The 27,527-nt window shown below is 47.8% G+C and overlaps 1 protein-coding gene across 1 annotated transcript; it reads left to right on the top strand.

Annotated features, from left to right (window-relative positions):
* Nucleotides 1–127: 127 nt before the first annotated feature.
* LOC123347449 (transmembrane protease serine 9-like) lies at nt 128–27,527 on the top strand. Its single transcript, XM_044984866.1, has 10 exons — nt 128–191; nt 1,420–1,567; nt 3,058–3,193; nt 3,634–3,906; nt 4,217–4,357; nt 18,759–18,825; nt 24,706–24,853; nt 25,400–25,535; nt 26,089–26,361; nt 26,704–27,527. The coding sequence occupies exons 1-10, from the start codon at nt 128–130 to the stop codon at nt 26,851–26,853; spliced, it is 1,536 nt and encodes a 511-aa protein (XP_044840801.1). The 3' UTR covers nt 26,854–27,527.

Below are 27,527 nucleotides of genomic sequence, written 5' to 3'. Positions count from 1 at the left end.
AGTTTCCGGGCAGCAGGGTACACGTCCCTGTGGTTGCCAGGCCCTGCCCTCCCCTCCTTGTATCTGGTCCATATAAGCCCCGGGGCTCAGACAGAGGCTCCGTGCCCATCCCTGGATGTCTCTGACAATGGAGCTCCTGATCCTCGTCCTGCTTCCCGTGGCCTTTCTGCTACCCAATGGGTCTCAGGCTGGTGAGTTGTGGGAGGGGGATCAGGGTCTCTGGGGAGCAGGACCCTCGCCCCATATGGGGAGCTGTGGGCAGCATTTAGGGTCTCCCCCTTGGTCCAGCTGGGGCCAAGGGACGGTATCGAATCCTGCATCCTCTGCTGAGTGCATCTGGGTCTCTCAGAGCAGCCCAAGGGTTTGGGTATCCAATCCCACACAGGCTCCTTTGCGACCCCACTGCCAATCCCTGTGTCAGACAGGGAGGTTTGCCATGGAGCTGGGCCACTGGCCTGGGACCCAAGAAATCTGGGACCGTTCCCAAATCTGCTCAGGATCTCTGTGGACAGAGACTTGTATGGATTGAGGATGGTCACCGAAATCCCTTAGGCAGGTTTACAAACAATCTCCCTGGGCCTCAGTTTCCCTATCTGTACAAGGTGAATAATAATTCTGCTCGTGTCTGGATGCACCCTGGGTCAATGAAAGGCCTGGAGCAAGGGAGCCCCTGATCTCGGTTAGTTTCCACACAGCCCCTGGCATAATAAGGGCCCAGATCTCCGTCTTCATGCCACCCTCATGCAAATAACGGCAATTTGTTAAAGGTGGGATTTTCCAAACGCCCCCCTTTCCTCCCTGCCCACCCGCAGCTGCGTGGAGATTTCTTCAGTGGTGATTACAAAATGTTTTTTATTTTCCACGGGAAAAAACCCAAAGTGGCACTTTTAAATTTTCACCTAAATATTACCCAACACTGGGGGGAAAGAATCAGTGTCACCACAATAATTCAGACGGGTTTGAGACGAGGCTTTCTGAGATAAAATGATGTTTGTAAAAAGTTTGGCCGGTCAGTCTGGGAGCAGCCCTGACTGGTGACTGTGGACTGATGGAGAAGACACATCCCCAAAGGACCTCTCAGTGCCCTTCCAGGTGCTGCCAGGCCTAATCTGGGGGGACTTTGGCCCCCAAAGCTCTTAACTTCAGGCAGTGCAGTTACTGACCCACTCCTGGTGTGTTTGGCACCGATTCTCCACACAGCAAGGTCAGAACTTTAGATTTATCCTCCGGCCCCATGGGGTGTCCAGTCTGGGGGAGAACTGAGCAGGGGGCAGAGTTCCAGACACAGGGATCCCCCAAGGAGAGCATCAGAGGGGCTGGGATGAAGTTGTGGAGACTCCCTTTTAGGATGGGGACCTTGGTCCCAGCCCGGCTCAGGGGCATGATGGGACTCTTTGTATGAACCTGGTCTCCCCCCAGGAGAGATCATCGGGGGACAGGAAGCCCAGCCCCACTCCAGACCCTACATGGCCTATCTGAAAATACAACACAGATGGAAGAAGTATATTTGTGGAGGGTTCCTGGTGTCGGAGAACTTCGTGCTGACGGCTGCTCACTGCAAGGGAGAGTAAGTGCCTCTGTGCTGGGGATGTCGGGGCAGGTCAGGGTTAGCAGGTGATGGGGAAGCCGGGAGCTCTGGTGCCGTCGTAGGTTGCAGGGAAGGATCAGTGAGTGTGACAGGCTGGGAGAGCAGAGCTCAGGGGTCTGATCTGTTCCAGGGGTGTCGGTGTGTCTCTAGGGGCCTCTGCAAACCATGGTCCAGATCCAACACTGGGTAAATCAATGGAGCTACGGCCATAGGCACCAGCTGGGCTCTGGGCCACTGTCTCGATCGGGGCAGGGACGGGGTCACAACCACAGGACAGCTCTGCAGGGCTCTAGACTGGGGGGATCTGGGCATAGATTCATCTGGATCTAGCTGGGAGGGGTCCCCTGGCTGGAGGGGAGCTGAGACCAAGGGAACAAGTTTCAGAGTAGCAGCCGTGTTAGTCTGTATCCGCAAAAAGAACAGGAGTAATCAATTAAGATGACCCATAGAAGGTGTGAGGAGAACTTAACATAGGGAAATAGATTCAATTAGTGTAATGACCCAGCCATTCCCAGTCTCTGTTAAGGCCTGAGTTAATTGTGTCTAATTTGCATATTAATTCGAGTTCAGCAGTCTCTCTTTGCAGTCTGTTTTTGAAGATTTTTTTTTGCAAAACTGCCACCTTCAAGTCTGTCACTGAGTGGTTGGAGAGGTTGAAGTGTTCTCCCACTGGTTTTTGAATGGCTGATGTGATTAGGTCCTATGATGGTGTCACTTGAGTCGATATGTGGACAGAGCTGGGATCGGGCTTTGTTGCAAGGATAGGATCGATTCAAGTGACACCATCATAGGACCTAATCATATCAGCCACGCCATCAGGCGTTCGTTCATCTGCACATCTACCAACGTGATATATGCCATCATGTGCCAGCAATGCCCCTCTGCCATGTACATTGGCCAAACTGGACAGTCTCTTCGCAAAAGAATAAATGGACACAAATCTGACAACAGGAATCATAACATTCAAATTAATTAGACACAATTAACTCAGGCCTTAACAGAGACTGGGAATGGCTGGGTCATTACACTAATTGAATCTATTTCCCTATGTTAAGTTCTCCTCACACCTTCTATGGGTCATCTTAATTATCACTTCAAAAGTTTTATTTCTCCTGCTGACGATAGCTCATCTCAATTGATTAGACTCTTCCTCTTGGTATGCGTACTTCCACCTTTTCATGTTCTCTGTATGTATAAATATCTCCTGTCTGTGTGTTCCATTCTATGCATCCGAAGAAGTGAGCTGTAGCTCACGAAAGCTCATGTTGAAATAAATTTGTTAGTCTCTAAGGTGCCACAAGTACTCCTGTTCTTTTTCCAGGGGACAAGGGCATTGAAGGAGTCTGAGATCACTGCCTGAGCATCACATGCTGCCCTGTCCCCAGAAGATCAGTGTCAGACCGTGTGCCCATCCCGCACCTCAGTGCACTCCTGCCCCAACGCCCATGTATTGCTCTTGGCTTTTACAGCAAGATCACTGTGTACCTGGGAGCCCATAACATTAAACAAGAGGAACAGAGTCAACAGAAATTCTCCGTGCGCCGCTGGATCCCCCACCCACAATTCAGCAGAGCGACCCATAACAATGACATCATGTTGCTGCAGGTACCACGCCCACCCCATCACCCCACCCCCAGTGACCTCACACTTCTGCAGGTACCACCCCCATCCCATCACCCCACCCCCAGTGACCTCACACTGCTGCAGGTACCGCCCCATCCCAAAAACCCCATCCCCAGTGACCTCACACTGCTGCAAGTACCGACCCTATCTCATCACCCCACCCCCTGTGACCTCACACTGCTACAGGTACCACCCCCATCCCATCATCGTACCCCCAGTGACCTCACACTGCTGCAGGTACCGCTCCCATCCCATCACCCCACCCCCAGTGACCTCACACTGCTGCAGGTACCACACCCATCCCATCCCCCGAACACCAGTGACCTCACAGGCATGGGTTTTCATGTTTCTGGGGACTGATATGTGCCTCTGTGTCCTTGAGTGCGACCCTCACATTGATCTCAATCGTTCTTGTGTCTCAGCTGGAAGAGGGAGCGAAGCTGAACAGATGGGTGGATTCTATCGCCCTGCCCCATGCCAGCGAGATAGTAAAGCCAGGGGCTGTGTGCAGCATCGCCGGCTGGGGCAGCACTAGCACAGAGAGTGCATCGACCCCGGCCAAGCTCCAGGAGGCGGACGTGGTGGTGATGCAGGATGCCGCATGTCCGAGGAAGCCTAACGGGCCATATCATGACTATAACTCCTCCACCATGATGTGTGTGGGGGATCCAAAGACGGGCAAAGACTCTTGGGAGGTGAATCTCCTCCTGATTTCAAGCATCCTTGATAAATTGTTATTATTAATGAGGCTGTTGGTCTTGCAGTCAGGCCTATGAGCAGCGGTCAGCAATCAGGCCCCACTGTGCTGTACAAATGCGTGGGAAAATATCCGGTCTTCTCCCAGGAAGAGGCAGAGAACAGTTTGGGGTGTGGGGGCTGAGACCAGCTGGATACTGGGGGAGCCAATCAGAGAATGGGTGGACATAGGGGGCTGTCACTGAGCTGTGTATCAGCTGGAATGACTCACTGAGCTGTTCTCCATCTGTGGCTTGTTTTACTTCACAGGGCGATTCTGGGGGCCCCCTGGTGTGTGGGAAAACAGCCCAGGGCGTCGTCTCCTGGGGGCCTCCCACCCCTCCCGGGGTGTACACCAGAATTTCCACCTTCATCCCCTGGATACAGGAGACGATGAGGAGGCTGCAGCCCTGAGCCAAGCCGGGAATAGCTGCGGGGGCCGGAGTTGCGCTGCTTCTGTCCTTTGGTGATGCCCAGATGTAGGGCCTGCTTTGCAGATTGGCTGAGCCCCCCTCTCCCCAGGATACCCATCCCCAGCCATCGCTCCACTCAGGCAGTGCCCAGCCCATAAGCATAAGGCACTGAGTCTAGGGGAGTTAGGAGCCAGGTTCAAGACCATGTCCCATCAGCTCCCTTGGCAATCCCAACCCAGACCCTTAGGCTGTCTCTTCACTAGGGAAACAGCTGGTTTATTTCCCCTGGGGTAACGGACACAAGCCAAACCCTGGGGCAGACCCGGCGGTTTGTAGCTCTCCCCCATGTCATCTACTCGAGTGACTGTTTATGGGGAATCTTCACTGGTACCTGACCTGCTAACTCCTGTTAAAACTGCAGCCTGCCCTGGCCTCACTGGACCTATCCCATGGGTTAGTTTATCAGGCTCACCAATACCTGTTCCAACCACACCTGTTCCCAGTGCTGGTGAGTCCAGTGGGACAGGAACGCAGAGAAGGCTGCACTGAACTGATTATAGATCAATCCCCGGTGCTGATCGCCTCCTTCCCACCTTCCCTGCCCCACCCTGATGCACGGCCTGTTGCATTTCGCTCACTGCTTCATTGCCAGTAATGAATAAAAATGAAGTTAAAAAAATGGTGTTTCAGGCACTGAGTGATAACCCGAGCTGTGAAATCCAGAGCAGCTGCTGCATCTGCCAGGGCCAGGTGGGAATTAACCCCGTAGGGGAAGGCTGGGCTTGTGGTTAATGCGCTAAGCTGGGACTTAGGACACATTGTATGGAGAGATTTTGGCAAACCAGTAAAGTGCCTGAAACCACGACTGCTTATTGCTAAAGCAGCCAAGTCAGCAGACCATAAAGTGGCCATGCAGCAGCCTCAGCTTGACCAAGGCAGGAGGGGAGGGGGGTTTGGGTGACACAGAAAGGGCAGCTTGACCCCGCCTCCTTCCTGATAAGAATTGTGTTGAAGTTGCCGATACATGCATTTTAGAAGAGCAGGATGTGCCCCCAGGAATGTCTGTTAGGGCCTCAAGGCTGCAAACTCTGGTAAAACCCACACCTGGTTAATCAATAATCCGAAGGAATCTCTTGCTTGACTGTTGAAACTGCTTGTTTAACAAGGTTTCTTTAAGGGACATGTCACTGTATTACTAATCTATAAATAAGGGGGGAAAGTTTGAGGTAGTTGGACTGGACTCTCTCTCTGGATGCATTTTGTGTTCCCCACTGGCGCTGTGGCACTCGGGAGCCACACTCAGCTTTGGTAATTATTGATGGTTGGAGGTGTTTTACTAACCTGTTTAGCTTTAAGTGAAAGTACTCTTGTGTTGCCATGTTTGTGCCAGCCATCTTCCGGTTGGATGGCCGTGTCTCCCCTGATTTATTTCCTGACACCACCTTGCAAAGAGCAAAAGTTATTAAGAGCCTTGGGTTGAAAGAACCCCGGGTAACAACATCACATGGACTTTTTCCTACACATTATATAAAGGTGCTCAAGGGGCCAGGCCTCCTCTTCCCAAGTGTGATGTGATGGTCTATAGCTGACACCAGCTAACCTCTCTTGTGCTTTATCAGGTAGGACATTGATCCATAAGGACCCAGGATCATTTTCTTCTCAGTTATCGGTGAAACGGAAACAGGCGGTGCCATTTTTGACACTGAGTGCACTTACCTTCCCCTTTTGTCCACTTGATTCTTCCTGACCAGCTGGAGATCATGGATTTTAACTGCCCAGTCATGGGAATCATCCCAGCAGGTTCCAGTCACACCTGCTACACCAAACTGATGCTCCTGGAAGAGCAATTCCAATTCCTCGTGTTTGTTCCCCAGACTCCTCGCACTGGTGCAGAGGCGAGTCAAGAATTTCTTCTCTTCATTTAATTGGGGTTCCTGGATTAATTTTGTTCTTGATTTTTGCTGAGAGCTCATTTCTCCCCCCTTTTTACCCTCCCCTTGGCCTATTAGTTTAGCCCCCTCTTGATTCCTCTAGCCGGCCTGTCTCCATGGAGATCAGTCCCCCTTCTCCTGAGGTGGAGGCCATCGAAACTCTGCAGCCCCCTCTCCCCATAGAAGATAGACTGATGTTCCACAAACCCTCCACCCTCCACAGCACCAACATAGATAGTAATTAGAATCCATCTCAGCCTGTTTTTTAGGCTAATCCAGCCCAGCACATTCATTCTCCTCTCTTCAGTTATGCTCTCCAGCAGAGTCAGATGCAGCTAGAGTGGCTGAATCTTAGTGATTTGTTTTTCCTACTGCCCTGGTCTGAGAGGCAGCTCAGAGCGCCGGGTTTAACCGTTGAATGGCTGGGGCTCCCCTCAGCTTCCAGAGATCCAGAGACATAGGAGGAAGGAAACACTCACAGGGATGGGATTTCATACAATTCTCTGTTGATTCCAGAGGACACAATCTGGCCTGTGAAATTAACAAGTTTAAGGGGAAATGGCAGGGAGGGAAGGGGACTTTAACTACCCAGACACCAGCTGGAAAATTTATATGGCAAGACACAACATTTCCATTAGTGCCTGGAATGTCTTGGGGACAACTTTTTGTGTCAGAAGGTGGAGAAAGAAACCAGGGGGGCATTTAGACCATTTTAGATTCTGACCAACAAGGAGGAATTGGTTGCAAATCTGAAGGCAATTTATGTGAAAGTGATCCCAAAATGATAGAATTCCTGATCCTAACAAAAGGAAGGAGGGAGAGCAATAAAATAAGGACAATGAACTTCAAAAAAGCACACTAACCAGCTCAGAAAATTATAGGTCAGCTCCCATGTGAGGAAAGTCTAAGGGCGAAAGGAGTTCAGGAGAGCTGTCAGTTTCTGAAGAGGACAATTAAAGGCACAACTGCAAACTATTCCTATGCAAAGGAAAGACACAAGGAATAGTAAGAGGCCAATATGGCTCCACAGAAGTTCTTTAATGACCTGATAATCAAAGAAGAATCCTAAAAAAAGGTGGAAACTTGGAAAAATTGCTAAGGAGGAGTATAAAACAGAGGCTAAGGCACAAAATGAGTTTCACCTAGCAAGGGACATAAAAGAAGAGGTCCTTGAAATGTATTAGGAGCAAGACAAAGATTCAGGAAAGTGAAGGTTCACTACATAGCCGGGAAAGAGAACTAACAATCAAAATGAAAAAAAAGGTGTTTAATGTCAGTTTTGCTACAGACTTCACTAAAAAGGTTAATGGTGAACAGATACTCTTCACAATTAATGCTAGCAAGGGGGAAGGAACACAAGCCAAAATTGGGAGAGAACAGGTTACAGAACATTTAGTTAGGTTAGATGTATTCAAGCTAGCAGAGCCTGATTAAATTAATCATTGGGTACATAAGGAAGTGGCTGAAGCAATCACGGAATTATTAGGATGTGTCTTTGAGAACCTCTGGAGGACAAGTGAGGTCCCAGAGGTCTGGAGAAGGGCAAACATAGTACTTATCTTTAAAAAGAGGAACAAAGACAATGCAGGGAATTATAGATCGGTCAGCCTAACTTTGATACCTGGAAAGATACTGGAGCAAACACTTTGGGTTACAAGGAATGGCCAGCAAGAACAAGTCATGCCAAATCAACCTAATTTCCTTCTTAAACTGAGATACTGGCCTAGTGGATGGGGGGAAGCAGTAGACAAGACCGTACTCAAAAACTATCATTGACTGTGTGTCAAACTGGGAAAACGATTTTAGTGGAGTCCCGCAGTCCTTTGCAATCTTTTCATTAATGGCTTGGATGATGAAGTGCAGATGACACCAACCTGAGAGGGGCTGCAAACTCTGTGGAGAACAACATTACGTTTTGAAACATACTTGACAAATTAGAGATTTGGTCTGGATTCACCCACATGAAATTCAATAAAGACATGTGCAAAGCACTTCACTTAGGAAGGAAAAATCAAATGCACAACTACAAAACGGGGAATAACTGGCTAGGTGGTAGCACTGCAGAAAGGATCTGGAAGCGATAGTGGATCATACATTGAATATGAGTGAACAATGTGCTGCAGGTGTGAAAAATGTTAATATTATTCTGGGGTGTATTAAGAGGAGTGCCATATGTAAGACACGGGAAGTCATTGTTCCACACTACTCGACACTGGTGGGGCCTCAGTTGAAGTACTGTGTCCAGTTTTGGGTGCCACACTTTAGGGAAGATGTGGAGAAATTCGAGAGTCCAGAAGTGAGGAACAAAAATGATCAAAGGTTGAGAAATCCTGAGCGAAGAGGAAAGGTGAAAAAACTGGGCATGTTTAGTCTAGAGAAGAGGAGGCTGAAGGGGAACCTGAGAACAGACTTCCACTATGTGAAGGTCTGTTAAAGAGGACAGGGATCAATGGTTCTCCATGTCCACAAGGGTAAGACAAGAAGTGATGGGCTTAGTCTGCAGCAAGGGTGATTGAGGTTAGTTATTAGGAAAAACTTTCTAACCCTAAATGGAGTTAATCTCTGGAATAGGATCTCAAGGGAAGCCATGGAAACCCTATCACTGGAGGGTTTTAAGACCAGGTTGGACAAACACCTGTCAGGGATGGTCTAGGTTGACACGCTCCTGTCTCAGAACAGGGGACTGAACCAGGTGACCTCATGAGGTCCCTTCCAGCCTGATATTTCTGATTCTACTCTATGAAATGTCTTCTGAGATTAAACCCTCTGAGCTTCCTTCCCCTCCATTGCCCGTTATTTGGAGCCCAGCTGGGCAGGGGGCCAGGCAGATATGAAACCTCACACGGAAAAAAACAAAGCTGGTCTTGAAAAGTTTCTGAGAACCAGGAGTAAAAGGAAATGACTCAGCAGATGGGGACTGGAGAAATGACAAATTTGCATTCAAAGATGTAGACTTTTAATAGTCGTTCCAGTGTGGGCCAGAGGCGGTGGGGCAGGGGACATGTGGGGTCAGATGTCCCCCCCTCCAATATCCTGCATGGCGTTTACTGAGCATGCTCACATGGACTCTCAATCCTGATCTGCAGCACCCCCCTTTCCATTCCTGGACTCAGACCCTCAGACAGCTCTGCTTGTTCTTCCCAATGTCTGACTCTGAGAACTGTTTCCATTCATGACATGGCCATGCGTGGGAATGCACCTTTCACTGCCAGTGGAGATGGGGAGCACTGCTCCCTGTAAGCTGTACACATGTGCACGTGCACGCAGATCCTAAACCCCGCACACATGGTGAAACACCACCCCCACAAAAAATGAAATACTACATTGGAGCCAGGCCGAAATATAATTTGCGGGCGACTTTGGGCATTGTTCACCTGCCATTTATCAACACAGCCAGATTGTACTAGCTGGCAAGGGGGGAAAAGGGAAAGGAAGGCAATGAAACGCCCGCCAGCATTTCAAACGTGGACCGTTGATCATGTCGGGACGGTTGGGACCCACACATGTCCTTGTAGCCTGTTCATTTGGCTGTGTACAAACTCAAGTACATGTGAATAAGTCAGAATGCCAGGCCATAGTTGTTAAGGAACTGCAAAGATTTCCCAGAAATGAACAAAGGTAAGTGTTGGTTTTGTGACTGAAATCTTTCAAAGGCATTGGACTTCACACATTTACTCGTGATATTTTACCATTTTCCCGCATTTTTTGCCGCGTTTTTTAGCTATGCACAAACTTCCGGTATCCTGAACTGAATGATCTCCCGTTTGCCCTTTTGTTGAGTTACGCTGTTAAGTGCATTGAAATATTAGCCATATAATAAAATTATTCATTTTAAATTAACCAATCTGGTAAAAGATCAATCCCAAAATGTCACTGTCTAAAGGTCTGAAGTGTAATAGAACAGCGACTTCATTTAAATCTGCATGGCTGGATGAGACTATAGAGATGGTTACACCAAAGTCACATAGTGTAATGCTTGTTAAATTTGGTGATATATTCACATATGATGAGGACAATGGAGTGATTTGTGTATATTGTTGAGATGCCAGAGCTTCGGGAGAATTTTCAACAGGAAGAATGTGGAACAATGTTTTGAATTGGATTTCTTAAAGCGTCATCTGTCAAGTAAGTCTCATATAGATGGGGTAACAAGGCTTAGAAACAAAAACCCTTCCTTATGGAGCAGATTGCTTAGCATGATTTTTTAAAGTCCATCTGAAAAGCAGAAGAGGCAAATTAATCTTGAACGCAAGCGCTCAAACCCAGAAGAAATCAAGGTACTTATTGACAGTGTGTTGTTGGCTTTTAAAATGAACAGCTCAGTGCTTTTTGTTCAGGATATTAATGACTATATGGAAAAGTATGTGCGCATACCAGCGAGCTGGAGAAGTAAAAATTATGCTTTTGAATTTCTTGAAATTATCAATTGCATTGTCCAAAATGACCCCATGCATGAATAGCATCGGCAATGTTTCATACTCTAGCTGTTGATGAAAGCACTGATATAGCCATTAACAGATACTTGATACTCTACTTTATATATAGATCCATAAATTCGGCAGACTATAAAACTTCATTTGGTGGACTATTACGACTGCAAGAATGTGATGCTGTTTCAATAGTGTCTGCAATCAAAGAGTTTTATAAAGAAACACCAACTTGATCTAATGAAAATGGTGATGTTCACATCTGATGGTACCTCCGCGATGTTGGGCAAACTCAACGGCATGGTGGCTCAGCTGAAACGTGATAGTCCACACTTAGTCCAGCAACATTGCATTGCACTCCAGGAAGACTTGGGGATTTCCGATGCATGGAAAGAGGTCAAGCTCATAAGAGACATTGAAACCTTAAAGAAAACTGTCTACATGGTGTTCTGTTGGTCATCCAGGAGAAAATGCAAATTTCAGGAAATAGTGGATGCTTCTGAATGTGAGTCAGTTGCTTTCAGGCCACTCAGTGAAATGCGCTGCTTATCTAGGCACTTTGTGCTTTGAGCAATTATTTGCAACTATAATCCTCTTCTGGAATATTTTGAGCAAGACAAAGATACTGATCCGGTTTCTAAATACTGCCACAAAAAGCTGAACACCATGGAATACCGAATTACGTTAGAAGTTTTGAATGATGTTTTGTCGGAGCTGGCTTCACTATCCACACTGCTCCAGAAACGGGGCCTTAACCTCGTGAAGCATTTCACCTTGCCCGAGGTAAACTCAATAAGAACAGAAGACATTACCTTGCAGATTCAGTCTTATGGCGTGACAAAGTTAAGGCTCTCTTAGCTATGAGCTCTCAAGAAAATAATGAAATTGATACTAGCTCCATAATAACTTTGATAAATATCTTGTGTTCACATTTGGCAGACAGGTTTCCCTAGGATGAAGTCCAGAAGTGGTCCGCTTTTGATTGTGCGGCAATAATTAAGTGTGACTTCAATTTTGGAATTCATCAGGTCAAATCCCTATGTTCAAAATACAAAGACTTTCTTGCTGAAGAGATTGTTATAGTCAGTCGGTACAATGACTTCAAGTTTGCAGTAGCTGAAAGAATCAAAAGCCAATTGGTTTTAAGTTTCCCAGATATGGTGACATTTGCTCACCAGAACAAACAGTTTCAGGATCTTGCAAAGTTGATGGATATTGGTGGAACATTCCTAGCATCAAGTGCAGACTTTGAGCGTGGCTTTAGCTTAATGAACACTCTAAAAAACAAACTACAGTATTGTTTACAAGTAGATCATTTGGGCATGCTGATGTGTATTAGGAGTTACTAGCTGGATGGAGGACTGATAGATCTGGACAGAGCTTATATTGAATGGGCAAATGAAAACGATCGCAGGGAAAAACAGTAAGGTTAGTTTAGCAGTCTTTGACATTTCAACCAATAAGGAATTAAAATGCATTTGTAATTACATATCTTATTCTTGGCTGACAATAATTGATTGATATTTTTTAGGAAAATTTTAAATTTAAAACACAAACTCTTGTTTTTTCTTTCTTACTTATGATGTCTCTATCTGAAAACCCATATAAATGGACATAATGGCATACTTATTAAATTGTCTTTATTATATGTTTATCAAAATCTTTTTGGACATGTATATAGAATAAAAGGTGAAAGTGGACACCAACGGGCAGAAGCCTATGGGCTGATAATGATCATGATTAACATGTGCTTGATATATACTCGTGATTACCCATAAAAAAATCCTAAAGTGTAATTCTTAAAACTAACTTCTGCTTCATGAGGAATGGTTAAATTTCCTTTTTCTAAGTATTTAAACATGACAGTTATAAAATGACATGGTATGAAACTATTATTATCACAAATTGCAAATTAAATTTTTTAAATGTATAAGCATGTTGCTCGCTTGGGGGCATTTGCCTCATGGCGCACAAATTTAAATTCTGCTTCAAAAATTTGCACAGAAGAAATGTTTTGCGCTCACGGCCTGTCAAAAATTAGAGGGAACATTGGCAGATGGCTGTGTGGGTCTCTGTGGGGCGGGGGGGAGTGATGGACGGAGCCAGCCGCAGCCTAGGTCTGCTTTGCGGGAGGGTGTTGTGATAGCCCCCTCAGGAAGCCCTCTCTGTTCTATTTATTTTATGCCAGCCCCGGGGTGCTCATCGCTGCTCCTTTCCCCCGCCCACAGCTCCATCTGTCTGTCCCCACAACCCCTGGCTGTGTCTATGTGTCTCTGACAGGGACAGACTCCTGGGGCTCTCTGCCTGTGGCTCCCTCCCACCCCTGCTGTGGAGGCACAGCCAGGCAACTCTGGCATCGGACCCTGCAGCTCCCATTGGCTGATGTTTCCAGCCAATGGGCTAGGGGTCAGGTCAGCGCTGGGGCCTCTCTGAAGCACGCAGCAACTCTGGGGATGGGGGAGCTGCATTGAATGAGCAGTAACATAACAAGGTCTTTTTTGAGGAATATTTTGTAGAAGTTCAGTGACATAAAAATAGATACACTAGCCTATCCTTTGAAAAAGAGTATTTTTAAATAACCAAAAGAACTGAATATGAAAACTGTCACAATGGCGGGGAGCTTCCATACGTGTTTTAATAAAAAATAAGAAGTTAGCATGCAGTGAGGACAATTTGAGGTAGCAAATATTTTTAAAAGCTCTTAACTTTTGCAGCAAAACCACAGGCTTAAAATGAAATAATATAAGCTTAAAAAGATGCTAAGTTTATTCAATTTCCATAACTAAATAATGATAATCTCTGCAACATAAATATCTTAGTGTAACTGACATACCTGATAAGATCAACTGCCTTCTCTTCCCCTCCCCTACACCAGCCCGCCCAGTAAAATTAGGTTACACGGGAATGTAAATTGTGAAGAAATAAGTTCCTGGGGGACAGGAATATAATACAAAACCCTCACGTAAAGAAGGATTTTACAATAATAAAATAAAATGTATAGACAGGTTATAGCTTTCTACATGGTTAGGCAGGGTCTTTAAAATATAGTGTGTGTTTGTTTTTTAAACTTTTTTGTAAATGAATTGCCTAGAATACAAAAAGCGCTCTACTTGTAAATGGTAAAGAGAGCTTTAAAAGTCAAGGGTGTGGTTAAGAATCCCCTCCCCCTATCCCCCAACACCACACACACACACACACACACACACACAGAGGCAAATGAAGGGTTTTACAATAAAACAATTAAAAAGACAAAAGCCACAGCCATAGAGAACAGGGCATGGGGGTAAGAGAGCTGTCCTGAGGTTTTCGGAGAATATTCATAACTGACAGAAATCTCTTTTAGCAACACAGTTTTGTAGGCAGCCATTCTCTGTGAGTTGTTATGCTTGTGCACAGGCGAGCGTTTGTCATTCAGAATCCCTTCCCCACACTACGAGGTATTATCGCCCCCGTCCAATGGCCTATTAGAAATAATATTAACAAAAACACAGAGGAATTACATACTTGAAGATACTTTGTAGTGGTGCCTGCAAAGCAACCATTACACTTTTGTTTATTAATATCTTGTCTCGAAACCTTAGAGAATTTTTTGTTGTGTTTTTATAAAACACTTTTATGCAAACTGTAACCCTAGATGCTGCACAGCATTACATTATATGCACCAGTAGCTGAAAGACCTGAGACATTGCTGAAAACAGAGGTGTCATGATCACTAAAGTCCTAATGCAGAGGAGTAGGACTAGCATGTAGGACCCAGAAGCACCTTTGTAAATTCACAATGGAAGGTAATTTTACAGGGTGATAAACAGATTTAAAACATAGAGGATTTCCCCTCTCGGCTTAACTTCAAAATTTCAAAACAGGAATAAACCTCCCTCTTAGCATAGGGAAACTCCACCAGAGAGGTCCTTTGGGGCCATCTGCCTGTCCCAAATCAGGGTAAAGGAGAAGGGTTGGGCGTGGGGCTAGCAACTCCACCCCGTAAAAAATCAACTTGCTACAGAAACGTCAACAATAGAGATAACAGAGACTTTTAGCCTGGAAAAAGAAGGGTCTTCAACTCGAAGACGCATGACGCTGGGTGGTGAAAGCCGCGAGGAAGCCACTAAGCCGATCATCCTTCTTCCAACCAGGAGGATTACCATCGGCACATGGAACGTGAGGACCATGTACGAGTCAGGAAAGACGGCGCAGGTTGCAGCAGAGATGAGGAGCAACAACCTGACCCTACTAGGCATTAGCGAGACATTAATAGCTGCCTCATAAGGATTCTCCAGATCCGCTGGCCAGACACCATCAGCAACATCCACCTCTTGGAGAGGACCCATCAACTCCCAGCAGAGGAAGAAATCAGAAGGAGAAGGTGGGGCTGGATAGGACACACACTACGCAAGCAGCCAACCAACATCACCAGACAGGCACTGCGGTGGAACCCCCAAGGCAAGCGGAAAAGAGGCCGTCCAAGAAACACCTGGCGACGCGACCTTCAGGCTGATAGCAAAAAAATGGGCTATACCTGGAACCAGCTAGAGCGAATGGCCCAGGATAGAGAACTCTGGCGATCTGTGGTTGGCGGCCCATACCCCGACTGGGGTGACGGGAATGAGTGAGTGAGTTAGCATAGGGAAATTTTACAAGCTAAAACAAAAGATAATCTAACGCATTTCCTTTCTATTACTTACATTTTCTGTAATTTTAGATGTATCATTTCAGTAGGAGCTGGATTACCTGCTTGGTCCCTCTCTTTGTCTCTTGAAGGAACACACAGAGAGCACAAACAAAACCTTCACCTGTCCCAGATTTGTAAGTATCTTCTTTCCCCATTGGTCCTTCTGGTCAAATGCCAACTAGGTTAATTGAACTGATTAAGCCCTTATAGGTAAGTGATTCTGTACCTATTGCCAAGAGGGATTTTGTATTACTGGATACATAAAGGTCGTTATCCTTCTCTTTATATTTATGATAGGCTCAATGTCAAGTTGGTAGCTGGTATCAAGCAGAGTGTCTCAGGGGTTGGTCCTCGGCCGGTTTTGTTCAACATCTTTATTAATGATCTGGATGATGGGATGGTGTGGACGTCCGGTGTCAGGGCTCGGCCCTCTCAGGCGCAGCTGGGACCCAGGGCGCCTCACCACAGACAGCAAGCAGGTCAGGGTCCAGAGTCCTCAGCAGGGGCCAAGCGAACCAATAGTCTACAAGCCCAGGCCCTGAGTCAGGGCGGGGCAATCAGCAGTCCAGAGCTCAAACCCTTCAGCAGGGGTTGAGCAAACAAATAGTCTATTAGAGAAACCTCCTCAGGCCAGCAAGAGGGGGAGTCTGCCACCCGTGGAAGGGTGGCAGGGGAGACGCAGGCCCTCCCACTCCACTGCGTCCCAGCCCGGGCCCTAACAGCGACAGGCAGTCTGCTGCTGGGTCAGTGGGGATCCAGGCCGCAACACACTGACATTGGTTCACGGTCCCCTGGAGCCAGACTAGTGTCTGCTACCCCCGGGCCACTTCCAATCTCCCCCTCTCTGGGTACCTGTGTCTCGCCAGCGTCCTCCGGTGGGTCCCAGACCATGGGCTCCTCAGGATACCGGGCAGGGGGAAGCGCAGGCAACTCCTCAGGATACCGGGCGTGGGGGAGCTCAGGCAGCTCCTCTGGATACCGGGCGCGGGGAAGCTCAGGCCGGGCGGGAGCTCAGCCACTGGCATCTGTTCTCTTCAGCAACCGGCCTCCAAGTGAGCGCCGGGGCTGCGCTTTTATACTTCCTGTCCCGCCCCTTGACTTCTGGGGGGTGGGAACTGGCGGCGGCGGCTCTGCCCACTTTGGCAGAGCCTGAGGCTCGGCCCTCTCAGGCACAGCTGGGATCCAGGGCGCCTCACTACAGATGGATTGAACCCTCAGCAAGTTTGCGGATGACACTAAGCTTGGAGGAGAGGTACATAAGCTGGAAAATAGGGATAGGGTCCAGAGTGAACTAGACAAATTGGAGAATTGGGCCAAAAGAAATCTGAGGAGGTTCAACAAGGACAAGTGCAGAGTCCTGCACTTAAGATGGAAGAATCCCAGGCACTGTTACAGGCTGGGGACTGATTGGCAGAAAAGGACCTGTGGATTACAGTGGATGAGAAGCTGGATATGAGTCAACAGTGTGCCCTTGTTGCCAAGAATGCTAATGGCATTTTGGGCTGCATTAGTAGAAGTCTTGCCAGCAGATTGAGGGAAGTGATTATTCTCCTCTATTCGGCACTGGGGAGGCCACATATGGAGTACTGTGTCCAGTTTGGGGCCCCACACTACAGAAAGGATGTGGACAAATTGGAGAGAGTCCAGTGGAGGGTACAGAAATTATTGAGAGGCTGGGGCACATGATTTATGAGGCAAGGCTGGGGGAACTGGGCTTATTTAGACTGGAGAAGAGAAGAGTGAGGGGGGATTTGATAGCAGCCTTCAGCTATCTGAAAGGGGGTTCCAATGATGATGGAGCTCAACTGTTCTCACTGGTGGCAGATTCCAAAACAAATAGTGTTGCAGTGAGGGAGGTCTAGGTTGGATATTAGGAAACACTATTTCACTAGGAGGGTGGTGAAGCACTGGAATGGGTAACCTAGGGAGGTGGTGGAATCTCCTTCCTTAGAGGCTTTTAAGGCACAGCTTTACAAATCCCTGGCTGTAATGATTTAGTTGGGGTTGGTCCTGCTTTGAGCAGAGGGTTGGACTAGATGACATCCTGAGGTCTCTTCCATCCCTAACCTTCTATGATTCTATGATTCTACTGTGTCCAGTTCTGGGTGCCACACTTTAGGAGAGATGTTGAGTAACTGGACAGGGTCCAGAGGACAGCCACAAAAATAGTCAAAGGTTTAGAAAATCTGACCTAGGAGGAAAGGTGAAAAAAACTGGGTATGTTTAGAGAACAGGAGCCTAAGAGGAACCTGAGAACAGTCTTCCAATATGTTAAGGGCTGATCTAAAAAGTATCGGAGTCAATTGTTCTCCATGTCCCGCTGACAGGAGTACAACAAGTAATGGTCATCTGCAGCAAGGGAGATTGTGGTTAGTAACAGGAAAAAAACTTTCTAACCCTAAATGGAGTTAATCTCTGGAATAGGATCCCAAGGGAGGTTGTGGAATCCCCATCACTGAAGGTTTTTAGGTCCAGGCCGGACAAACACCTGTCAGGGATGGTCTAAGTTGACATGGTCTTGCCTACAAGAGGGGGATGGACCAGGTGACCTCTCAAGGTCCCTTCCAGGATAATATTTCTATGATTCTACTCTATGAAATGTCTTCTGAGATGAAATCCCCTGAGCTTTGTTCCCCCCCCGCCTTATTGCCCGTTATCTGGAGACCAGCTAGCCAGCGGCCAGGCAGTTATGAAAGATTACACTGAGAAAACAAAGCTGGTCTTGAAAGTTTTCTAAGAACCAGGAGAAGAAGAAAATTACTCAGCTCATTGGGATTGGAGAAATAACAAATTTTCAGACAAAGATATAGACATTTAATAGTCTTGATGGTGCAGGCCAGAAGCCATGCAGTGGGGGATTGGCAGTATGTGACCACAAATGCCCCTCCAAATTTGCTACGTGCTCCCCAGCGTCTGGGAGAATTTCTGCCGTGGGCTCTGTGGCTGGGCTACAGGAAGTCACAGGAGGGACGTCATCCCCTTCTTATTGCTCGAAGATGCACACTCAGCATCAGCTGCACTCCCCACCAGATGAGCTTCTGGAGCAGAGGAGAGGGGCGAGCTTCAGATGAGCCCTGCACCAGGTGTGCTGGGCTCCAGGCAGGTCCCAGGGGGCCCTGCTCCCAGATGTTCTGGGATGGGGTCAGAGATGTCTTGTCCCAGAGAGACTTTCCCCTGGGCTCCTTCCTCCAGAGAGAGGTTGTTTTTCAGCCACCAGCTCCCTCCCTTGTGCCCCCCATGTGTCAGTGGAGTAAGGCTAAGGTTTCTGAGGGTGCCAGCTCCTCACTAGGGGAGAGAGTGTGTGATCTGTGGTTTCCTGCTGACTCTATAAATCCCCCAGGGCTGAGGCATGAGCACTGTCACTTTTCTCAGATGGCGATAATGCTGATCCTGATCCTGCTGCCCGTGGCCTTTCTCCTGCCCCCCGGAACTGGGGCTGGTGAGTGTGTGTGTGTGTGTGTGTCGTTGGGGGGAGGGGGAATCAGGTATCCTGGGGAGTGGAGCCGGGTGCTCTCTGGGCTGTTTGCAAATCCTGGATCCTCCCCAGAGTCAGATGCTTCTGCAAGGGTGATTGCTGGCTCCCAGAACCCTGCTAGGGAACGGTTTGGAGGTGTGGGGTGAAGGAGTTAGGTGGTGGAGCTGGTACTGAGACATACGCAGCGAGCTTGAGAGCAGGAGAGCAACACAAGGGTATTTTAGCTAGGGGCTAGGAGCCAAGACTGCTGGGTTCTATCCCCTGCTAGGGAGTAGGGTCTAATGATTAGAGTGGAGCTTGCGGGGAGGCAGTCAGGACTCCTGGGTTCTAGCTCTTTCTTCCTGTGTGTGTGTGTGTGTGTGTGTGATGTCATTTTAAATTGAAGCCCTTTAGGGAAGGGACTGACTTTCCCTGAGGGTCTGTGCAGCACCCAGCACAACGGGGCTTTCATCTGAGTTGGTAGCACCATATGCAAATAACAGCGACAGACTGTCAAAACAGCCTCATTCATATGGACCTCAGACTGGCATCCATGAGTTGTGTTTTAAAACATTCAGGTGTGAGCTGCACACAGACTTGTATTGCTTTAACTAACCTGATTTTAAACCACATCTGTCGTTCAGCGGGTTCAGCTCTGCCTGTGGCTGCCCTGATATTGATTTAAATCTGTCAAAAGTGTCAGAAGCTTCCCAGGGGCTAGTTAACCTCAGCGAACCAGCCTTCAACGAACCAGATGTGCATTTGCACAGGGTTAAAACAAACCATGCAGTCTGGCAATTCCTAATTCCTAGGTCCCTCTGATGGTTGGAGACTTTCTCACTTCCACCTCCATCTATCCCATTTGCTACCTCACCTTAGCTAGGCTTGAAACATTTAGTTATCTGTAGTATGAACGGTTAGACTATCAATACCTTATGTATTCCACAATTTACAAACAAAATATGCTTTATAAAAATCCAGCTAGTTAAAGAAAAATTATTAAAGTAAGATAAAGGCTAGAAGCAAAATTCAAATGAGAGGGATTATCGTAGGTTTCACCCCCACTCTGAACCTTAGAGTATAGATGTGGGGACCTGCATGTGAACCTCCTAAGCTTAATTACCAGCTTAGATCAATATGCTGCCACCATCCAAATATTTGAGTCATTTGGAAAACTCTGTCTCCCTCCCCCCAAAACCTTCCCCTTCCTGGGTAGCCTTGAGAGTCTTCTCCACCAATTCCCTGGTGAACACCGATCCAAACTCCTTGGATCTTAACACAAGAAAGAATTACTCCTTCCCCCTGTTACCCCCCCCCACCAATCCCTTGTGAGTCCAGATCCAATCCCCTTGGAAAAATCAATCATGTTCTTAAAAAGAAGGCTTTTAATTAAAGAAAAGAAAGGTAAAAGAAAAAAAAACCCTCTGGGAGATAGCATACAAGTTCATCTCACAGACAACAGATTCAAAACACAGAGGATGTTCCCCTGGGCAAAACTTAGTACATAAAAGAATTCCCAATTTGATTATTCCCCTAATGCCAAGACAAGTTACAAAAAGAAAATAAACATAAACTTATTTAGTTCCTTCCTTAATACTCACTACACTGATAAGAGGCTGGTTCTGTTATATCCTTGGGGGCAGCCGGTTTAGGAAGAAATCACTTGAGGCTAGACAGCAGACAGCTAACAAAACTACCATTTTATTTACAGACACAGAGCTGACCCAACCGGCCGAAACCGGCTGGGCTATCCCCTAATAATCTAACTCAGTTGCCATAGGAACAAAAACCATTACAACCAAATACACAACATATTCCTCCCCCCCTAATAAGAACATCCCCTAAATAAAACACACACTAGACTAGAGAAGGAGGGTGGACTGCCTCCATTCCCGGCTATACCTACCCATTAAGGCTGGGTAGTTACCTCTCACCACAAACAGTGGCAATTTAGCAGCCTGTCCATTGAGCTCCACCTTAACATCAATAGTGCCCAACATGGGCACAGCTTCTCCCGTATACGTCTTCAGAACAGTTGCCTTAAGCGGAAGATGCTGTAGCTTTTCTTTATACACAGTCTTGGAGACCAGCGAGACGGCTGCACCGGTGTCCAGTTCCATGCGTATACGTTTGCCATCCAACAACGGGGTTACCCAGTATTCATGTGAGCCCACTGCCAAAGACAAAACATGCAGTGGCACTTCCTCTTGCCATGAGGTGTCACTTTGATCATCCTGGGTCTGCTCTAGGGTATGCAGGGTTCCTCTTTTTGTCGGCCAGACCACAGGCCTCTTTTTCTTTTGTTTACAGGCACACTCAATGTGTCCCCTTTTGCCACAGTGTCGACACACCAGGTCCTTACACCAGCATTCTGATGCCTGATGACGCGGTAACATTCTTGACTCTGCACAGTTTTGTGGGTCGGTTCTTGTGACACTTTTTGCACCCTAGGGGATGCACTGATATATTGCGCCTACCTTGTAGCCAGTTCCATTGAGACAGCAATATCAACAGCCTTCTGTAAGGTAAGCTGAGCCTCTGTCAGTAGGCACTTCCGTATAGCTTCACTGTAGAGGCCACACACTAACCTGTCACACAGGGCATCATTTAATATCTCCTTAAATTCACAGTGTTCTGCTAGCTTTTTTTAAATTGCTACAAATTGTACAACTGTTTCATCTTCTTTTTGGTCTCTTTTGTGGAACCTATATCTTTCAGCAATTACCAGTGGTTTTGGGGAAAAATGGGACCCCAGGATTTCCACAATGTCACTGTAAGATTTAGTCGCTGGCTTAACAGGGTGTAGGAAGCTGCATAGCAGGGAGTAGGTTTTAGCCCCTACAACACTTAAGAATATTGGCACCTTCTTCGCTTCTGTAATGTCATTTGCAATAACAAAAAGCTCAAAACGCTCAGTATACACATGCCACTGCTCTATATTCTCATCAAAAGGTTCCAGTGGCCTGGTCAGAGTACCCATGATTTTTAGTTTCACTTTCACAGTCAGTGCAAACAAGCAGCTTTTTTGTTTGTTTGTTCTTTACCTTGACTTCTACTTCCTTCTGTTACTGGAGCAGCACCGGAATCCCACCCTCGTCGCCACTTGTTATATCCTTGGGTGCAGCCGGTTTAGGAAGAAATCACTTGAGGCCAGACAGCAGACAGCTAACAAAACTACCATTTTATTTACAGACACAGAGCTCACCCAACCGCCGAAACCGGCTGGGCTATCCCCTAATAATCTAACTCAGTTGCAATAGGAACAAAAACCATGACAACCAAATACACAACAGGTTCCTTGATCTTTTCCACTCCGGCCAAAACTGAAACTGACTCTGAACAAAGGAAACTTCCCTCCTTCCTTTTGATACATCTTATCCTGCATTGGTTCCTCTGGTCAGATGTCAGCTAGGCTAGGTGAACTTCTTAACCCTTCACAGGTAAAAGAGGCATTAACCCTTAACTGTCTGTTTATGACAGGGATAGATACAGGGAGCGGAAGGAAGTGGGTAAGGAAGAGGGGGGTTGAGGTGGGCCCATGCATTTGACAGGATGATCAGATACCTCCAGGAGAGCATCTCATACCTCTAACAACATTGCTTGGGAAGCTCTGTAACAGCCTGTAGCTCTTTCCATGGTAGCCAAGCTTAGGGTGTCTACGCTCTGATCTTCGATTGCTGGTTGCTTTGGGGGTTTCCGTTTTGATGGGACTTGTCTTTTCACTGCTGTTAGTGCAGATGATACTAAACTACTCAAGATAGTTAAGACCAAGGCAGATTGTGAAGAACTTCAAAAAGATCTCACAAAACTAAGTGATTGGGCAACAAAATGGTAAATGAAATTTAATGTGGATAAATGTAAAGTAATGCATGTTGGAAAAAATAACCCCAACTATACATACAACATGATGGGGGCTAATTTAGCTACAACGAGTCAGGAAAAAGATCTTGGAGTCATCGTGGATAGTTCTCTGAAGATGTCCACGCAGTGTGCAGAGGCGGTCAAAAAAGCAAACAGGATGTTAGGAATCATTAAAAAGGGGATAGAGAATAAGACTGAGAATATATTATTGCCCTTATATAAATCCATGGTACGCCCACATCTCGAATACTGTGTACAGATGTGGTCTCCTCACCTCAAAAAAGATATTCTAGCACTAGAAAATGTTTAGAAAAGGGCAACTAAAATGATTAGGGGTTTAGAGAGGGTCCCATATGAGGAAAGATTAAAGAGGTTAGGACTCTTCAGCTTGGAAAAGAGAAGACTAAGGGGGGATATGATAGAGGTATATAAAACCATGAGTGATGTTGAGATAGTGGATAAGGAAAAGTTATTTACTTATTCCCATAATACAAGAACTAGGGGTCACCAAATGAAATTAATAGGCAGCAGGTTTAAAACAAATAAAAGGAAGTTCTTCTTCACGCAGAGCACAGTCAACTTGTGGAACTCCTTACCTGAGGAGGTTGTGAAGGCTAGGACTATAACAATGTTTAAAAGGGGACTGGATAAATTCCTGGTGGCTAAGTCCATAAATGGCTATTAGCCAGGATGGGTAAGAATGGTGTCCCTAGCCTCTGTTCGTCAGAGGATGGAGATGGATGGCAGGAGAGAGATCACTTGATCATTGCCTGTTAGGTTCACTCCCTCTGGGGCACCTGGCATTGGCCACTGTTGGTAGAAAGATACTGGGCTAGATGGACCTTTGGTCTGACCCAGTACAGCCTTTCTTATGTTCTTATGTTCTTATGTTCTCTGCTTAGCCAACGGCTTTCTGAGTTATTTTGCTTCCAGATAACACCCACTAGGTTGAAAGTTACATGCTTAATTTTATTTGATAGGAGAAAAAAAACCACTGTCCCCTACAGTTCTGCCCAAAGCCCACCGGTCTATGAGCATGAGGGTTAAGTCAGCACCTGCTTGTCACAGCTGACTTAGCAGCACCTGCATTGAACAGTTGAAGAGGGGTCCAATGCCTCCTCCATATGATTCTTGTGGAATTAATCTTAAATGTAGCTCCAAGGGGCGGTTCGGAGCAGTGGCTAAAATTTGTTTCCATTTGGTTAGCAGAAAATAATTGACCTAGTTTCTCCTCCCAATGCTTTTTTAGGAGATCAGTGTTTAGTTCAAATTTGCGAGCCAGGTGTGCATAATGTTACCATAGAGCCTGGCAATCTGGGTAACATTTGTAGAAATGAAAGCAGTAATGGCTGAAGGAGAGCAAAGGCAGCAGGGCTAAACAGATGGGGGGCGGCACGTTTCCCTTGCATACCTCACCACTCCATCTTAGTCTGCAGTGTGACCAAAATTAAAAGTGTTTTGGTGACTAAAAGCTTACAAATTTTCAGATGAAAATTGTCGAAAACTGGGGAGAAATAATCAGTTTAAAAAAAAGCCAAAATGTTTGAGGCAAGGAGACGCCTTCTGGGAAACTTTTCATTGTCTAGAAAATCCGATTTTCTGTACAAAAACAGTTTGGAGGGGCAGCTTTGGACCAGCCCTGGCTTGTCACTGGGGATTGGTGGAGAAGGTGAAACGTCAGCAGGGGACGTGTCAGTGGCTGATGTTGACACCCAAAGCCATTACCTCAAGGCACTACGATTAGTGACACACTCCCGATGCCTTTGGCACTGATTCTTCACCTAGTGAGGTCAGAGCTTTAGATTTAACCTTTGCCCCCGTGAGGTGTCCAGTCTGGGGGAGAGCTGAGCAGGGGGCAGGGTTCCAGGGACAGGGATCCCCCAGGAAGAGCATCACAGGAGGTTGGTTGAGGTTGTGGAGACTCCCCTTTGGGATGGGGAGATTGATCCCTGCCCAGGCTAGGGAAACAATGAGACACTTTATATGTACCTGGCCTTCCCCCAGGAGAGATCATTGGCGGACAGGAAGCCCAGCCCCACTCCAGACCCTACATGGCCTATCTGAATATACTACGCGGAGACAACAGGTTTCGCTGCGGAGGGTTCCTGGTGTCGAAGAACTTCGTGCTGACGGCCGCTCACTGCAATGGAGAGTAAGCGCCTCTGTGCTGGGGATGTTGGGGCAGGTCGGGCCTTAGTGGGTGATGGGGGAGCTGGGAGCTCTGGCACCATCGTGGGTTGCAGGAAGGAGCCATTAGCAGGACAGGCTGGGAGAGCAGAGCCCAGGGGTCTGATCTGTTCAGGGGGTGTCGGCGTGTTTCTAGGGGGCTCTGAAAACCATGGTCCAGATCCAACGCTGGGTAAATCAATGGGACTACGGCCATTGACACCAGTTGGGGTCTGGCCCACTGCCCAGATGGAACAGGGAGGGACTCATAGCCCCAGGACAGCTCTGCAGGGCTCCGGACAGGGAGGAGCTGGGCATAGACCCGTCTGGATCTAGCTGGGAGGGGTCACCTGGCTGGAGGGGAGCTGAGGGCCAAGGATCAAGGGGAAGAAGGAGTCTGAGATCACTGCCTGAGCGACCCACGCTGTCCTGTCCCCACAAGATCAGTACTTATGTCAGACCAACATGTGTTCATCCCCCACCACAGTGCACTCCTGGCCCAATACCCATGTATTGCTCTTGGCTTTTACAGCAAGATCACTGTGTACCTGGGAGCCCATAACATTAAACAACAGGAACAGAGTCAACAGAAAATCCCTGTGCACTTCCGGATCCCCCATCCAGAATACAACAGGGAGACCCATATGAATGACATCATGTTGCTGCAGGTACCGCCCCCATCCCATCATCCCACCCCCAGTGACCTCACACTGCTGCAGGTACCACCCCCGTCCCATCATCCCCCCCCCCAGTGACCTCACACTGCTGCAGGTACCGCCCCCATCGCATCACCCCCCCCAGTGACCTCACACTGCTGCAGGTACCACCCCCATCCCATCACCCCTTCCCCAGTGACCTCACACTGTGGCAGGCACCGCCCCCATCCCATCACCCCACCTCCAGTGAACTTACACTGCTGCAGGTACCGCCCCCATCCCATCACCCCCCCCCAGTGACCTCACACTGCTGCAGGTACCTCCCCCATCCCATTACCCCTCTACCAGTGACCTCACACTGCTGCGGGTACCGGCCCCATCGCATCACCCCCCCCCAGCGACCTCACACTGCTGCAGGTACCTCCCCCATCCCATCACCCCGCCCCGCAGTGTCTCCATGGACATACATTGGCTGTAGTTTCCCTCTCCTTGGATTCTTTCTCTACCTCTCATCAACGCTGATTTTCATATTGACCCTTTTGCTTGTGTCCTCTCTTGGTTGTAGCTGGAGCACAAGGCAGAGCTCAATGAACAGGTGGGGCTCATCCCTCTCCCCCCGGCTCATCAACGAGTGCAACCAGGGACCGTGTGCAGTGTCGCCGGCTGGGGCCGCACAAGCGCACTCAGGAAGGTGCTCCCCAATATGCTCCAGGAGGTGGATTTGAAGGTGCTGGACGATGAGGCCTGTCTGAAGTATCCTGGTGGGATATATCGTAAATATAACACCCGCACGATGATGTGTGTGGGGGACCCAAAGGAGCACAAAGCCTCTTTCAAGGTGAAACTCCAAAGTGCCCTTGATAAATCGTTATTATTAATAAGGCTCCTGGGGTTGCAGTTGGGCCCACAAGCAAAGATCAGAGATCAGGCCCTGCTGCGCTAAAGTGCTGTTCAAACCAAATGGGAAAATATCTGATCTTCTCGCGGGGGCAGGGGGTGAATGGCAGAGACCAACTGGGAGGAGTTGGGGATTTGTTGAGTCAGGCTGAGCTGTGGGGGGCCCAAGCAGAGACCATCTGGATAGCAGGGGGGTGTCACTGAAGTGTCCATCAGTGTTTGAAGAACAGCAGGAAATGCCTCACTGAGCTTTTCACCATCTGTGGCTTGTTTTGTTTCACAGGGTGACTCTGGGGGCCCCCTGGTGTGTGGGAAAACAGCCCAGGGCATCGTCTCTTGGGGACCTGACAATGGGAGCCCCCCAAGGGTCTATGTGAGACTCTCCACCTTCATCCCCTGGATACAGAGGATGATGAAGAAACTGCAGCCCTGAGCCGTGCTGGGAATCGCTGCAGGGGCTGGAGCTGCGTCGCTTCTGTCCTTTGCATTGGCCCAGATGTAGCGGCTGCTTTGCAGAGGGGTTGACTCCCCGCAGGCTGATCTCCCCCACCCCAGACATCGCTTCTCTCAGGCAGTGCCCAACCCATGAGTATCAGAGTAGGGAGCCTGGGGGAGTTAGGAGCCATGTTCAATTCCAACTCCCTTAGCTCCCTTGGCAATCCCAACCCAGGCCCTTAGGCTGCGTCTTTGCTAGGGAATCAGCTGGTTTATTTCCCCCGGGGTAACGGACATGAGCCAAACCCTGGGGCAGACACAGCAGCTTGTAGCCCTCCCACATGTCAACCAGTGGAGTGACCGTTTATGAGACATCCTGACCTGTTAACTCCTGTTAAAACTGCAGCCTGCCCTGTCCTCATTGGGCCTTTTCCACATTATTTCCCCCGGGGTAGCCACCGCTCCTTCCAAAGACACCTGTTCCCAGGACTGAGAGCAGGAGTTTGTTCATTGGAAGGGAAATTAGGAAATTATGCACTGAACTGATTTCATCTGAAATGACAACTCTGAGCGCCTCTTTCTAACCTCCCCTGTCCTGCCCTGCTGTGCGGCCTGGTGCATTTCGCTTGCTCCTGCTTAGCCAGCAATGAATAAAAATGAAGTTGCAAACAA

This window comes from Mauremys mutica, chromosome 13, assembly GCF_020497125.1.
Source record: "Mauremys mutica isolate MM-2020 ecotype Southern chromosome 13, ASM2049712v1, whole genome shotgun sequence".
Lineage (NCBI taxonomy): Eukaryota > Metazoa > Chordata > Testudines > Geoemydidae > Mauremys > Mauremys mutica.
The sequence above is the reverse complement of the archived record's forward strand: the minus strand, read 5'-3'. Positions and strand labels throughout refer to the sequence as shown.

What these genes read in the sequence shown, in the direction of transcription:
- LOC123347449 (XM_044984866.1), top strand. Translation starts at nt 128, where the DNA reads ATGGAGCTCCTGATCCTCGTCCTGCTTCCCGTGGCCTTTCTGCTACCC. An exon ending in CGATGAGGAGGCTGCAGCCC is followed by an intron (nt 4,358 to 18,758) that starts TGAGCCAAGCCG and finishes CACTTTTCTCAG; the next exon opens with ATGGCGATAATGCTGATCCT. An exon ending in ATGACATCATGTTGCTGCAG is followed by an intron (nt 25,536 to 26,088) that starts GTACCGCCCCCA and finishes TCTTGGTTGTAG; the next exon opens with CTGGAGCACAAGGCAGAGCT.